At 45.6% G+C, this 16419-nt stretch overlaps 1 protein-coding gene across 1 annotated transcript in view; it reads left to right on the top strand.

The window, feature by feature from the left end:
* LOC121292911 (V-type proton ATPase subunit S1-like) overlaps positions 1–16419 on the top strand; it is an 82993-nt gene that overhangs the window by 7407 nt on the left and 59167 nt on the right. Inside the window, exons 2-3 of the mRNA XM_041215380.1 lie at positions 14309–14435; positions 14530–14598. Of these exons, the coding sequence (XP_041071314.1) occupies positions 14309–14435; positions 14530–14598 (196 nt within the window). The remainder of the gene's footprint in view (positions 1–14308; positions 14436–14529; positions 14599–16419) is intronic.

Genomic DNA, 16419 nt, shown 5'->3' with positions numbered 1-16419 from the left:
TTAGTCGTCTCAATTTCTCTGCTCCTCTCACCCATTGTAATCTCTCTCTCTCTCTGAACTTACTGTACTCCGTTCTCTTAGGTCCAACCCTGACATTGTCATCAAACCCGCTGACAAGGGTGGTGCTGTTGTTGTCCGGCGCACTGACCTCTACCTCGCGGAGGCTGAGCGTCAACTCGCAGACCATTCCACCTACCTCTCCCTGGACCATGACCCCACCACTGAACATCAACCCATTGTTTCCAGGACTGTCACTGACCTCATCTCTTCCGGGGATCTTCCTCCCACAGCTTCCAACCTGATAGTCTCCCAACCTCGGACGGCCCGCTTCTACCTCCTTCCCAAAATCCACAAACAGGACTGTCCTGGTAGACCGATCGTGTCAGCTTGCTCCTGCCCCACAGAACTCATTTCTCGTTATCTTGACTCCCTTCTCTCTCCTCTTGACCAGTCCCTTCCCACCTACATCCGTGATTCCTCTGACACCTTACGTCACATCAACAATTTTAGTTCCCTGGCCCCAACTGCTTCCTCTTCACCATGGACGTCCAATCCCTCTATACCTCCATCCCCCACCAGGATGGTCTGAGGGCCCTTAGCTTCTTCCTCAAACAGAGGCCCGAACAATCCCCATCCACCACTACTCTCCTCCGTCTGGCTGAACCTGTTCTCACACTGAACAATTTCTCCTTCAACTCCTCTCACTTCCTCCAAATAAAAGGTGTGGCTATGGGTACCCGCATGGGCCCCAGCTATTCCTGTCTCTTTATGGGGTATGTGGAACATTCCTTATTCCAGTCCTACTCCGGCCCCCTTCCACAACTCTTTCTCTGGTACATCGATGGTTACTTCGGTGCTGCTTCATGCTCTCATTTGGACTTCGAAAAATTTATTAATTTTGCTTCCAATCTCCACTCCTCTATCATTTTCATGTGGTCCATCTCTGACACTTCCCTTCCCTTCCTTGACCTCCCTGTCTCAATCTCTGGTGATAGACTGTCCACCAATATCCATTACAAGCCTACTGACTCCCACAGCTACCTCGACTACAGCTCCTCACACCCGCTCCCTGTAAGGACTCCATCCCATTCTCTCAGGTCCTGCGCCTCCGTCACATCTGTTCCGATGATGCTACCTTCAAAAACTGTTCCTCTGTCATGTCCTCCTTCTTCCTTAACCGAGGTTTTCCACCCACGGTCATTGACAGGGCCCTCAACTGTGTCTGGCCCATCTCCTGCGCATCCGCTCTCACGCCTTCTCCTCCCTCCCAAAAACCTGATAGGGTTCCCCTTGTCCTCACTTATCACTCCACCAGCCTCCACATTCAAAGTATCATCCTCCACCATTTCTGCCAACTCCAGCATGATGCCACCACCAAACACATCTTCCCTTCACCCCCCCTGTCGGCATTCTGTAGGGATTGTTCCCTCCAGGACACCCTGGTCCACTCCTCCATCACCCCCTACTCCTCAACCCCCACCTATGGCACTTCCCCATGCCCAAGCAAAAGATGTAACACCTGCCCCTTCACTTCCTCTCTCCTCACCGTCCAAGGGCCCAAACACTCCTTTCAAGTGAAGCAGCATTTCACTTGCATTTCCCCCAACTTAGCCTACTATATTCATTGCTCCCTATGCGGTCTCCTCTACATTGGAGAGACTAAACGTAAACTGGGCGACCACTTTGCAGAACACCTGCAGTCTGTCCGCAAGAAAGACCCAAACCTCCCAGTCGCTTGCCATTTTAACACTCCACCCTGCTCTCTTGCCCACATGTCTGTCCTTGGCCTGCTGCATTGTTCCAGTGAAGCCCAATGCAAACTGGAGGAACAGCACCTCATCTTCCGACCAAGCACTTTACAACCTTCCGGACTGAATATTGAATTCAACAACTTTAGGTCTTGAGCTCCCTCCTCCATCCCCACCCTCTTTCTGTTTCTTCCCCCTTCCTTTTGTTTTTTTTTCCAATAATTTATACAGATTTTTCTTTTCCCACCTATTTCCATTATTTTTAAATCTTTTATGCCCCCCCACCCCCACTAGAGCAATACCTTGAGTGCCCTACCATCCATTCCTAATTAGCACATTCGTTTAGTTAATATCACCAACTTCAACACCTCTGTGTTCTTTTGTTCCTTTGTCTGTGACATCTTTTGATGATCTGCTCCTATCACTGCTTGCTTGTCCCTACAACAACCCCCCCCACCTCCACTTCTCTCCCCCCTCCCCCCACCCCGCACCCCCACCTTAAACCAGCTTATATTTCACCCCCTCATTATAAAGAAAAATCAGTTCTGTTGAAGGGTCATGAGGATTCGAAACGTCAACTCTTTTCTTCTCCACCAATGAAGCCAAGACCTTTGCTAAGGATAAGATTAGTGATGGAAAGGTCAGAATAGATACAAACCTTCCCTTTATTCATTTTCACACCTTACCAAATTTCACTTGCTCAAATCTGTTTCATCAAAGCTGGGAAAAGTTAGCGATGTAAGGTCATTAACCTGAATCATTAACTTTGTTTCTCTCCTCACAGTTGCTGGATGACTCACTGGGTATTTTCAGCATTGTCTGTTTTATTCTAAATTAGGGGTAAGCTTCACAGGAAGTGCAATGCTGTCCAAAGTAACCAAACTCATGAATTCCATCTTGTAAACCGTTATCCATGGTATAATTTATAGAATACTAACTACCTTTAATTAGACTTTAACTGCAAACTGTAGTAGAAGGGCTTGGCACATACAGGCTTATGTGGGACCAAGTGCAGTACCACCCACACAGTGATGTAAGAAGCCACATGACCTAGACCTAGGGTCAGTGTAGTGTTGGCTAGAGTCGTGTTAAGACATAGGATGGAGGTAGCTCTTTACCAGTACCCTTTATTGTATATTTATATGTATTACAAGTAGTTCATAACGACATGATGTTAACATACAGAAGACTATGAAGACTTATTTAGCAGACACGTTCTACAACCAACACTATCCCAGCACAAACAAGAATACATTTTTTTTTAATGTTCAAGTCATGTTTGAATTGTAAACATGTTTGTATCCAGTTGAAGCAAGATTTTTTCCTGGTCAATGCAGTTGTTTCAGTGCAGCCAGTGAGTAACTGGTAACAGGTGGTAAATGTGTACAGTAACTGCTTTTACAACCTTATAAATCCTGCCCAAGAACTAATGCCTGAAGGCCAAACAGAAAGATTACATGACCTTCATAAGCACAGTTATGACAATGCAAAAATTTATTTCAAGTATATACAGGGGTGAGACATGTTAGAGGAATGGATTTGTCTGTATAGCTTGTGAAGCAACTGTTCCCTCCTTTACCTCTTGTGTTGTCTGATTCTTTCCTTTCACTTCATTTCTTTTCAACAATTATTTTGTTAATAAAATGTTCCTGCCTTTGTTTTTCCTTATTCTTGAGGCTCTTCTTTTCAAATTCTTTCTGATGCATATCTGTTACTGTTTTTAAAAGCCTTATCTAATTTTCCATCGTTTATACCTTAAATTAAAACAGCAAGATACATACAATTGTTGATCTGATCTGTACCATAAGCCAAAATAATTAAGGAGATGCTGGACCGGAGTTTCCTTTGAAACTGAAAGCTGAAACCCCACATTGTGCGTGTAAAACAACGTTTGCAACACATTCCCGATGAAGTTACGATGGTAGAGTGGCAGTAATTCCAAGGAAACTCACTTCTGTTAATTTCTTCACTGGAACTGAATTGTTTCTCTATTTTGTTCAGTGTGTTGCTCCAGCATTGTATTTGTTTATCAAAGTTAGTATGTTGCGAAATTCACCCACATTTGCAAATGCTGTTTGATTTTGAGAGGGGGGGGGGGGGGGTGGGGCGGTGGGGAGGGAGGAAGGGCAAGAGTTAAAATGATCACATATTTATCACCCCCTATCCTTAGAATATCATTGAACGGTCTCAGAAGGATTCACAGAATTACTTTTCGAATGCAATGTTTAGATACTAGGAGATTATGGGGTAGAGTTTCTGTTCATTTATGATGGTAATATCAGTTCAATCTAGGCAAAATCGGCAGAAGCAGCTGAAAAAAAATCAGGCAATTTTAAACTATAGTTTTCCACTGTCTTTAATTTAATTTTCCTGGATGAGGCCCTGCCTAGCATTAGCCCAGGTCGACTTTGCAAGATTGTGTTGGTTCGGGAAGGCTCTTCAAATTGGGCTCAACACCGAATGGGCATGTTTCAAACTATTATTTATATAAAAATGAATTTACTAAATAACTGACTATGGGGTCCACCAATGTAATTGGTAAATGGTTTAGTATAGTTTTTCTTCAAGTCATTTTGAATGATTTTAAATTGGGTTAGTCAGGTAGAGGACTGGACATTCTCATTAAAAAACTTATTTTCGGTGCTAAACCTATTTTCAGCTGTATTAGCAAAACTGCAGCAGGTTTCTTAAATATTTCAAGGAATAGGTTTCAGTTGAAAGAAAAATCAAGTAAATGATCACATTGTATTACAATGCCTGATTGCACTGGTTCATGAACTATTTCACTTTTGTGATTGTGCAAACAATTTATATTAGCAACTTGAACTGTGACCTAACCACTGCAATTTCCAGCACATTTTGAAAGGTGGAGCTCTACCCCATGAGTAAACCTCAATAGTCCCAGTTGCTCTGCTGAAATTGAGCATAATGTAAATGATCAGCATCATGGATCAAACTTCCAGTTTTCAATTGTTGCAGTACTTTTCAAAGTATTAAACCTTCAACCTCCTTCGTGTTAAACCTTCACTTGAAATGCCCATGTTTAAGTTTGACAACTGTAAACAAAATGGAATTTAACAGAAGATAGATCCTTTGTAGGGACAATTCTGTAATAAGTTAAAATTTCATGCACAAACACTTGCCTAATCTCCTTGTACAGATATTTGGCATACCTACCTAAATACTTGAACACACTACTGTCTGTTCTCAGAAATAGGAGTATCCAAATGAACAAAGTCCTTAACAGGATAATCATTTTGCTTCCTCCACAGAAAAGTATATCTACACAGGAATAAACTCTCAACCTAGCCAGATTTTAAAATGCATTCCACATGACGAGGTAAATTGAATAAATGTGCATAAACCAATACAAAAATCAATACCTTAGGCCGCCAACAACACCTTACATTCATACAACACCTTTAATGCAGAAAAATGCCCCAAAACACTTGACAGCTGGTCAATTAAAAAATGGACACAAAGCCAAAGATGGTGATGTGAACAGAGATTATGGGCAGAATTGTCTCAGATTTGCAAGAAGTGCAGTCGTTTTACCCCGCTGGCCACGATGGCGGGTTTTCACGCCATATTATCCCAACCCCACCACATTATTTATGCATTCCTGGGAAACACGCGATTTCCATGGCAGGCAGGTTCTCATTCACCCGCCACACCATCATCTCCCTGCTTCATCATGCCGGGTGCCTTGTTCAAAGTCCAGCTGCACGTACACATCTCAGTGCTTCCAGACTAGGACTACTGCAGGGCAGATGAAAGCTAAGGAGACTGCACCCACCAGGTTTACTGACACATCCCTCGAGTGCCTTTTGCGTACCATGGAGTCCTGCTGGGCTGTTCTCCACTCCTACTCTGGCTGCAGGATGGGCAGCAGAGTTACCACCTAGACTTAGGAGGCAGTGACAGCGGTGGTCAGTGCCAATGCCTTTCAAAAGAGGACAGCCATCCAGTGCCACAAGAGGATGAACAATCTTCTTCATTCCACCAGGGTAAGTCACTCTTCTCATCGCTCTCAACTCACACTCACAAACCCATCAAACACCCACAGGCATCTCACTCACTGCCAGTTTGGGACATCACAATTCATTCTCTCACACTCACCATCATTGTCCTCATCCTGCCCATGGGGCCACTCATCACCCACATATGCCAGGCATACTTCTCTTGCTCTTTTCATTGAGAACTGTCGGCGTGACATTAGTTGTCTCAATTTCTCTGCTCCTCTCACCCATTCTAACCTGTCTCTCTCTGAACTTACTGCACTCCGTCCTTTCAGGTCCAACCCTAACATTGTCATCAAACCCACTGACAAGGGTGGTGCTGTTGTTGTCTGGCGCACTGACCTCTATCTCGCGGAGGCTGAGCGTCAACTCGCAGACAATTCCACCTACCTCTCCCTGGACCATGACCCCACCACTGAACATCAACCCATTGTTTCCAGGACTGTCACTGACCTCATCTCCTCTGGAGATCTTCCTTCCACAGCTTCCAACCTCATAGTCTCCCAACCTCGGACGGCCCGCTTCTACCTCCTTCCCAAAATCCACAAACAGGACTGTCCCGGCAGACCGATCGTGTCAGCCTGTTCCTGCCCCACGGAACTCATTTCTCGCTATCTTGACTCCCTTCTCTCTCCCCTTTCCAGTCCCTTCCCACCTACATCCGTGATTCCTCTGACACCTTACGTCACACCAACAATTTCCAGTTCCCTGGCCCCAACTGCCTTCTCTTCACCACGGACATCCAATCCCTCTACACCTCCATCCCCCAGTGGGATGGTCTGAGGGCTCTCAGCTTCTTCCTTGAACAGAGGCCCGAACAATCACCATCCACCACTACTCTCCTCCGTCTGGCTGAACTTGTTCTCACACTGAACAATTTCTCCTTAAACTCCTCTCACTTCCTCCAAATAAAAGGGTACCTGCATGGGCCCCAGCTATGCGTATCTCTTTAAGGAGTATGTGGAACATTCCTTGTTCCAGTCCTACTTCGGCCCCCTCCCACAACTCTTCCTCCGGTACATCAATGATTACTTCGGTGCTGCTTCATGCTCTCGTTGGGACTTGGAAAAATTTATTAATTTTGCTTCCAATCTCCACCCCTCCATCATTTTCACGTGGTCCATCTCTGACACTTCCCTTCCCTTCCTTGACCTCTCTGTCTCAATCTCTGGTGATAGACTGTCCACCAACATCCATTACAAACCCACCGACTCCCACAGCTACCTCGACTACAGCTCCTCACACCCTGCTTCCTGTAAAGACTCCATCCTATTCTCTCAGTTCCTTCGCCTCCATCACATCTGTTCCGATGATACTATCTTCAAAAACAGTTCCTCTGACATGTCCTCCTTCTTCCTTAACCGAGGTTTTCCACCCACAGTGGTTGACAGGGCCCTCAACCGTGTCCGGCCCATCTCCTGCGCATCCGCCCTCACGCCTTCTCCTCCCTCCCAGAAACATGATAGGGTCCCCCTTGTCCTCACTTATCACCCCACCAGCCTCCGCATTCAAAGGATCATCCTCTGCCATTTCCACCAACTCCAGCATGATGCCACCACCAAATACATCTTCCCTTCACCCCCCCCTGGTGGTATTCCATAGGGATCGTTCCCTCCGTGACACCATTGCTACTCCTCCATCACCCCCTATTCCTCAACCCCCACCTACGGCACCTCCCCATGCAAACGCAAAATATGCAACACCTGCCCCTTCCCTTCCTCTCTGCTCACCATCCAAGGGCCCAAACACTCCTTTCAAGTGAAGCAGCATTTCACTTACATTTCCCCCAACTTCGTCTACTGCATTCGTTGCTCCCAATGCGGTCCCCTCTACATTGGAGAGACCAAACGCAGACTGGGTGACCGCTTTGCAGAACACCTTCGGTCTGTCCACAAGCATGACTCAGACCTCCCTGTCGCTTGCCATTTCAACACTCCACCCTGTTCTCTTGCCCACATGTCTGTCCTTGGCTTGCTACATTGTTCCAGTGAAGCTCAACGCAAACTGGAGGAACAGCACCTCATCTTCCGACTAGGCACTTTACAGCCTTCCAGACTGAATATTGAATTCAACAATTTTAGGTCTTGAACTCCCTCCTCCATCCCCACCCCCTTTCCGTTTCTTCCCCCTCCCTTTTGTTTTTTCCAATAATTTATATAGATTTTTCTTTTCCCACTTATTTCCATTATTTTTAAATGTATTCCACCGATGGTTTATTCCACCCCACCCCGACTAGAGCTGTCTGTACCTTGCGTGTCCTGGCATCCATTCTTAATTAGCACGTTCTTTTAGATAATATCACCACCTTCAATCTTTGTTCTTTTGTCTGTGATATCTTTTGGTTATCTGCTCCTATCACTGCTTGCTTGTCCCAACAACACCCCCACCTTCTCCCCTCCCCCCCCCACCACACACACACTTAAACCAGCTTATATTTCACCCCTTTCCTATTTCTACTTAGTTCTGTTGAAGGGTCATGAGGACTTGAAACGTCAACTTTGCTCTTCTCCGCTAATGCTGCCAGACCTGCTGAGTTTTTCCAGGTATTTCTGTTTTTTGTTTTGGATTTCTAGCATCCGCAGTTTTTTGTTTTTATATTTATCATCTAGCCTGGCAGGTGTCCTGCTTACACTTTCTCCATCTCTATTCATGCAGGACAAGCTGGCATACAACAGGGAGAGGCCGCAGACTGGTGGAGGAATGCCTGAAATCAAAGTCCTCACGGACTTTGAAAACAGAGCCATCCAGCTGGCCGGCAATGATCTGGACTGGTCCTGTGCTGACAGTGAGGTTAGCAACGCTCTATCAGCTGAGGATCCAGCAGTGCAACATCCATCAGACAACTATGCTGTGAGTGATGTGTCCTGTATCACAGGCCATGCACTAATTATCTCCCCTTGCTTTCACAGGGAAATCTGGGAAACAGCAGACTGAGTTCATGACCCAGGGCCTCCAACCAAACCCCGAAGAAACAGAAGAGGAATCTGAAGGCACCCTCCTTGAAGTCCTGTCACAGCGCTCACTCACACCCTCCACCAACGCAGAGAAACACACCACAGTGGGACCTAGCTTTAGAATAGCCTCGGGACCACAATCTAGTGACCACATCACACTGATTTATCCAGAGCAGGTGGCGGCACAGACTTTCCTGGTGTTTGGCACTCGGAGGACACCTGGAGGCCAGAAATTTGCTGAGTCTGAGTTAGATGACGAGCCTCTGGACTCGGTCATGTCGCAATCGCTGGGGCTGCAAAGACGAGCTCGGGAACATCAGGAAGAGACGTCTGCTGCATTCCTCAGATTGCAAGGCACGATGGAGGAGTCAGTCGGCCTCACTCTTAGGTGATAGTGCCGGCATACCAACGCACCATGGTCAACATTGATAGGATGGGGGCCGCAATGGAGACCTTGGTCCAGGACTTTGCCCCTGCACTGCTGCACAGATCGAACTCCATCGCTGGTGCCATAATTGGTCTCCAACAATGTGTACACGTGAGGGGTGCTGGGCAGCTCAAATCTCAATCCAGACTCATGCTCTTCAAGGAGTCAGCCTAGGGCCCTTGAGCACCCATAGAGAGGAGGATCAGCAGGTGATTCCGGGAAAGTCCAGCCCCTCCAAGTCCCCTCTTCCTGTGACCTCCAGTTCCACAGGCCGAGGAGGGTGCCACTGCCACACAGCAGGACCCGGAAAGCAGGCTGGGACCCCCCAAGTCTCAGCCCTCTACAGGACGCCCACCAATGTCATCGCAGACAGGGTATTGCAGTCAGCAGACTGCTTTCACCTGCGCCGTGGATGTCCAGGCTGCACCAAGACATAATGGCAGGGTTAGGAAAGTTAAGAAGAATTAGTTACACAGCCTGGGCATGGGTGGTAATCACTTGTACATACTGTTCACTGTTGTCAATAAACTCCCAAGAATGTCTCCCTGCCAGTGGCTCCTTGTTCTGATGAGCAGTGTTCTTGTCACTCGGATGTGAAACCTTTCTCCACAAGATAAAGGCAGGTGCCTCAGTCCAGTGCCTCTTCCCTGTGCTCTGTGCAGCCTTCAGACCAAAGTGATGGTCCAGCCTCACACTCCCTGGACACATTACTGACACCTGTACCTCAGCAGTGCTGGTCATTGCTGTTAGAATGTCGTGGACAGGCGTCACAGAGTTCCATCATTCTCTCCGAGTGCTTTAAGCACCTTTAAGGTGGGTCTGGCCCCCATCTCTTCAGCATCTGTGACCAGTGATGCTGTGCTCCTGAAGGGCTCAGGTCTGAAGGCAGATAAAGGACCAGGTGCTTCTAAAGTTTCATGGCTGTGTCTCTACGATATGACAGCATCTGTGGAGAGAAAGACAGAGTTAACGTTTCGAGTCGGTATGACTTCTTCAGAGCTAAAGGGAAGTAGAAATGTGATGAAATATATACTATTTAAGGGGGATGGAACAGGTGAAGCTGGATAGAAGGCCAGCGATAGGTGGAGGCAAAGGAGAGATTGCAAAAGATGTCATAAACAAAAGGTCAAAGAGTTGTTAATAGTGGTGGTACTGGCTAAAGGAGGTGCTAATGGTTACATTAAAAGTGGAAAGCAGAATGTGATAATGGCAGCACTCTAGAAAATGAGGGATGGCCCAAGTGTGGGTGGGGTGGGACGAGGGGATGGGGGAAGGGGCGATACTGCAGGAAAAAGGCCAAAAGCTGGGGATAAAACAATGAATAAAAATGGAAATAAATTTTACAAATAATAATAATGAAAATAAATGGGGGAAAAAATTAAAGAATAAAAATGAATAAGAAGAAAAGGGGGGGGAATCAAAAAGGGGTGTGGATGGAGGAGAGAGTTCATGGTCTGCACACTCTCTGGAAACCATGCGCATACCTGGTGCACGTTCTATTAGTGGAACCCCTTGCAGTTGGTCTAGTTCACTGCATGTTGCAATGGAGATCTGAGCGCCACGTTGAGTGCAGTCGATTGCACTGTGCACCTGTGGGAAACCCAAAATCTGGATGAATGCAATCGCCCTTGCATCCTGGCTGTCCTGGTCCCAGGTAAAATGCACAAATTTGTGTGCTCTTGCAAAGATGGCATCCATGACCTCATGGATGCATTTGAGGGTGGCGACTTGTGATATCCCACAGAGGTCACCTGTGGATCCCTGAAAAGAGTCACTGACATAGAAACTGACACCACGGCCACTGGCAGTGAATGCCCTCCATGTTCCCGTGGCACCAAATCCTGCAGTAGCTGGCAGATGTGACCAACCATTTCCCTAGACATATGCAGTCTTCGGCAACACTGCTTCTCAGTTATCTGCAGGAATGAAAGGCAGCGTCCATAGACTCTGGGTGTCGCTAGGCGCTGACCAGCGACGGCTCGCTGTGGCTCTTTGGCAGCATGTGCGGGAGCCCCAGCCGTCCCTTCTTCCTGAGGGTGCTGCTCCTGTCTCTGCACAGCCAAGAGCCTCAGTCCTGCTCTCGTCTGTAGTCTTCATTCTCTGTAGGCCATCAGGCATACAGCTATCTCACCAGGCTCCATGACCCTGATGTATTCCCCCTGCAGGATGAAAGAGAACGACATGTGGTTAGCATGGGTATACTAAGAACCTGTCCTGGTTAAGCGTAAAAGTCCCTTAATGCTTCCCAGCCACCACTTGGATGGCCAGAGATTAGTGCGCTGCATGGCTGCCCGAAACCCCACCCACCTCCACCCCAGTCCACCTGACCAATTGGCGGCAGCTTTGCCCATTGGACTGCATGCTGTGTTCTCAGCTCAGGCACAGGCATTCTCCTAACCCACACTGCAAGGCTGCACTGTTAGCTTGAACCATCAGGGCGACTGGACCAAACTGGGTCATTGGACATTGCAAGGGACTGTGAGCGTCTCCAGCAGTGACTGCTCCAAGGAGATTGTACAATGTGTGCAGTCTTCCAACTGTTCTGCAGTCCACTAGAACTCTCATGACCTTGCAGTCTATGCCGGGGGTGGGAGGGGTGAAAAGCTTTAGAGCACTTGGTGGCACTTTGATACCCCTGCATTGCTTTAGTGGGCAGATAAACTAGAAGCCCCACCCCGGTAATATCAAAGTGCTTGTTCCTGAACTGTCTCAGCTGCAGAAGAATGGTCACTTTATACGGCTTCCCTAAGGCGTGGCTGCTTCCCTTGACCACCCTACTCCCCGCCGAATGTTTGAGCACTGCATTTGACGGCAGGGCTGCCCTTGCCTCCCCCCCACAAGTCGCTTCAACCACTCGGCAGCCCTTGCCCCCCACCTGCCAAAAGTGGCCTCCATGGCAGAGCTGCCCTTGACCTCCCCCCACCGCCAATGCTTCAAATTTGAAGTCCAACAGGTGACACTTGGCACATCATTGTGGTATATTCACCTCCGAGTTTCCCTCAAAGTGCAACCCACCGAGTGCATGTCTTTTATGGCTGCTGTGAAACATGTTGGTGTGCTTTCCCGCCAACATGGATGGACAATCCAGCTGCAAAGAGAGGAGACGATTCCGACAGGCTGGCCTAATAATGATATGCAGATGCATTACAATGAGCTTCCCAACTTGCGAAGGTGGGAAACGTGGCCCGCCACCGACAGGCTAAGCGGATGATTGCGAAATGGTTTCACGCTGTTGTGAAACCAATCGCTCCATATTGTCCACTCACACTGCTGAACATGCCCAAAGCTGGCAGGCATAGAAAATCCTAGCCTATGAATAGGTCAGGGAGGTGACCTTTTAAATAGGGTATTACATAGAATAAGTTAACATTAACAGCACAGGATTAGGCCATGCAATTCCCACTGGTTCGTGCTACTGTTTATACTCCACAAGCCCCCTACCATCACTGATCATCTCAATTTACCAGCATATCTTTTCCTTCTCCTTTATCTGTTTATTTGGTTTTGCCTTAAATGCTTCTATGTTATTCTCCTCGCTGTCTTTTTGTTGGTTTAACTGTTAAAACCTCATAAAATCCCACCAAATGCATTTCAAGTTGACGTTTACCTTAAAACTACTAATTCTTACTTTATAACAGTGACAACACTTTAGAAGTAATTTATTGGCTGTAAAGTGCTTTGATACATCCTGGAAAAAGGCTATATAATTGAAATCTTTTCTTTTTATAAAACACATTTGCACCTTCTCAAAGCCAACCTGAGCTGCTTGTGCATTTGTATTATTGCCTTGGAGCTGCGTTTCCCTGCCCTGTCAAATTGTTAGGAAATAGAATTTGCTTTGCAAGTGCTTTCTGCAAGAAATTGGCCTCTGGAATTTACTTGGCTTCTTCAGAAAACCTAGGACATCACCACCCAAACCCACAGCCTCTACAACTTAAAAAGACAAGAACATAAGATGCATGGGCCCATACATAATAACATATGAAATAGGAGCAGGATTAGAACATTCTCAAGCCTGCCCTGCCATTCAATTAGATCATGGCTGATCTGCCCCTGGCCTCAATTCCTCTTTCAAGCCAGCTCCTCATAGATCCCCTCAAGATCTCCACCTCCAAGATCCCCTTAAAGTCACACACCATCTTGACTTGGACAAGTATCACCATCTCTTGATCATTATTAGGTTAAAGTCCTGGGCCTTCCTAATTAACAGCATTGTGAGAACATCTTCATTACACAGATAGCAGCGATTTAAGAATTCGGTTCACTGTCACCTTCTCAAGAGCACCTAGGGATAATAGGCAATAAATACTGAACTTTATAGTGCCAGCCAAATCCTAGGAATGAATAAATAAAACCATTTTAAAAACTAGACTTGAGGTATAAATCAGCCATGAGCTAATTGACTAGTGGAGCATGCTCGGGGAATTGAATGGTCTGCTTTGTTCTTACCTTCTTAAATACCTATCATTGTAAAATTTAGGGTGCCATGGGATTGCATTGGTGGTGTGAGTTGAACGCCTGCAGATATAATAAACTTGTGGAATTGATTGAATTCAATTGTTTTGAATATGTGGAATAGCCTCCTTCACAGTGTAATAGACATAAAAAAAATAAACTCCCATTTGTAGATTTATGGGAATGGAATTTGCTATGAGATGTAATTGTAAAATTATACATGAAATGATGCCCCTTTATGCACCCATTTTGTCAATGTTTACTTGTACCCAAAGTTTCTGCCAACCAGAATGTAAAATGTGTGTAAACAATTCAGTGTGAATAATTAGGGCTCCAGGAAATCACCAACATATTGCCAACAGACTCACAACATAAATTCTTTTTTTTTAAGTATAAAAATTGAAATTTCAAGCCACCTAAATATAATTCATGCACATGAGACACTGTCCTGTGTATTAAAAGGTGGGGAAATAGTGAGGCTGTGGTATAATTTTGGCACTGCAGCATTGTTACATTGTCAAGGGAGCAGTCATATCTCAAAACTGTGTTTTTCAAGGTCAGAACAACTTCTAGTATTCCAATATAGTTATAATTTAATTAAAAAAGTAAGAACTTAAGACAAATGTTGATGTAAATGTTTTGACATTTACTGCATGAAAATTTTTACACAATCCCTTTATGGAATGTATTGTGATTCATTTTCAGCTCTTTATGGAATATGAAAAGTGCAATATATGAAGGTCATACCATTAAAAATCATGAGCTGCAGACATTCCTGAAACCAATTTTTAACCAAGGCTCTCAGAATGTTATTCTTTTTTTTCAGAATGAGGTTAGTGATAGCTATTTATTATGACCATAGTTCATGAATCAATCTTTGTTAAATGATTTCTGATACGTACTCAATCTTTTCATTTGTTTCTCAGCTTAGTATCGAAGACTTCACACGTTATGGTCCTGATGATGGCGAAAAAGAAATATTTTGCAATATCCAGGTAAGTACAGCTAGGTCATATAGTACCTTGCAACATAGGAATCTGAATTGGTATAAATGAGATTTAGGATTACATTTCATGCATTTGGTTCAACATTGGCAACCACAGTCATTTAGAAAATTGAACTCTTTCCCAATTTTGCTTAGCTCTCGTGCTTGGACAACATAGGATGAACTTCATATTCAACTGCTTTGTTCAGTTATGCAAGATCTACACAAGTTCTGTTATATCTGTTGGGTTTTGGCACCCAGACCATCCTCAAGCACCAGCTTGTTGGATCTTCACAGGTGAAATAGTCCCTTGCTTTAACATAGAGGCAATTTCCTTTTTTCACAATGGTAGCTGATCCCAGGCCATGGTGACAGAAGATGAAAGTCTGTCACTAGAAGGATCCAATATTGATAAGGAGGAAGTGTTGAATAGACTGTTGGTACTTAAATTTGACAAGGCACCAGGACCAGTTGAGATAGATCCAAGGATATTGAAGGAAGTAAGAGCGGTAATTGCTGGGGTACTGGCCATAATTTTTCAGTCTGCCCTCGACACAGGGGAGGTGCCAGAGGGCTGGAGAATTACAAACATTATGCCATTGTTCAAAAAATGGTGTAAGGATAAGCCCAGCGATTACAGACCGGTCAGTTTAATTTCAGTGGTGGACGAGATTCTAGAAACAATTATTTAGCATGAAATTAGTAGTCCCATGGAAAAATATAGGCTGATAAGGAAGAGCCAGCTTGGATTTATAAAGGTGAAATAGTGTTTAACTAACTTGCTGGAGTTTTTTGAAGGGTTAACAGAAAAGGTCAATGAGGGTAATACTGTTGATGTGGTGTACATGGACTTTCAAAAGACATTTGATGCAGTGCCACACAAAAGACTTGTTACACTTACCATCAAGCCAGGGGATCAACCCTGGTTCAATGAAGAGTGCAGGAGGACATGCCAGGAGCAGCACCAGGCATACTTAACTATCGGTGTTAACCTGGTGAAGCTGGTGAAGAATATATGTTATAACACAGGACTACTTGCATGCCAAACAGTATAAGCAGCAAAAGATAGACAGAGCTAAGCAATCCCACAACCAACATATCAGATCACAGCTCTGCAGTCCTGCCACATCCAGTCGTGAATGGTCAAGGACAATTAAATAACTGGAGGAGGAAGCACCAAAGATATCCCCATCCTCAATGATGGGGAGCCGGGCACATCAAATAAGCTGCTATTATCTTCAGCCAGAAATGCCGAGTGGATGATCCATCCCAGCTTACTCCGGAGGTCCCCAGCATCACAGATACCAGCCTTCAGCCAATTCGATTCACTCCACATGATATCGAGAAACAACTGAAAGCACTGGATAGTGCAGACTATGAGCCCTGACAATATTCCGGCAATAGTACTGAACCCTTGTGCTCCCTACTTGCTGCGCCCCTAGCCAAGTTGTTCCAGTAGAGCTACAACACTGGCATCTACCTGGCTATGTGGGAAATTGCCCAGGTATGTCCTATACACAAAAAGTAGGAGAAATCCGACCCGGCCAATTACTTTCCCATCAGTCTACTCTTGATAATCAATAAAGAGATGAAAGAGGTCATGGATGGTTCAAACAAGCTGCACTTATTTACAATAACATGCTTGCTGACGCCCAGTTTGGGTTCTGCCAGGGCCACTCAGCTGCTGACCTCATATCAGCCTTGATTCAAACTCCAATGTGAGGTGAAAGTGACTGCCCTTGACACCAAGGCAGCATTTGACCAAATGTGGCATCAAGGAGCCCTGGCAAAACTAGAGTCAATGGGAATCAGAGGGAAAACTCTCCATAGG

This window comes from Carcharodon carcharias, chromosome 21 (assembly GCF_017639515.1).
Source record: "Carcharodon carcharias isolate sCarCar2 chromosome 21, sCarCar2.pri, whole genome shotgun sequence".
NCBI lineage: Eukaryota > Metazoa > Chordata > Chondrichthyes > Lamniformes > Lamnidae > Carcharodon > Carcharodon carcharias.
This window is presented reverse-complemented; position numbering and strand designations above follow the sequence as displayed.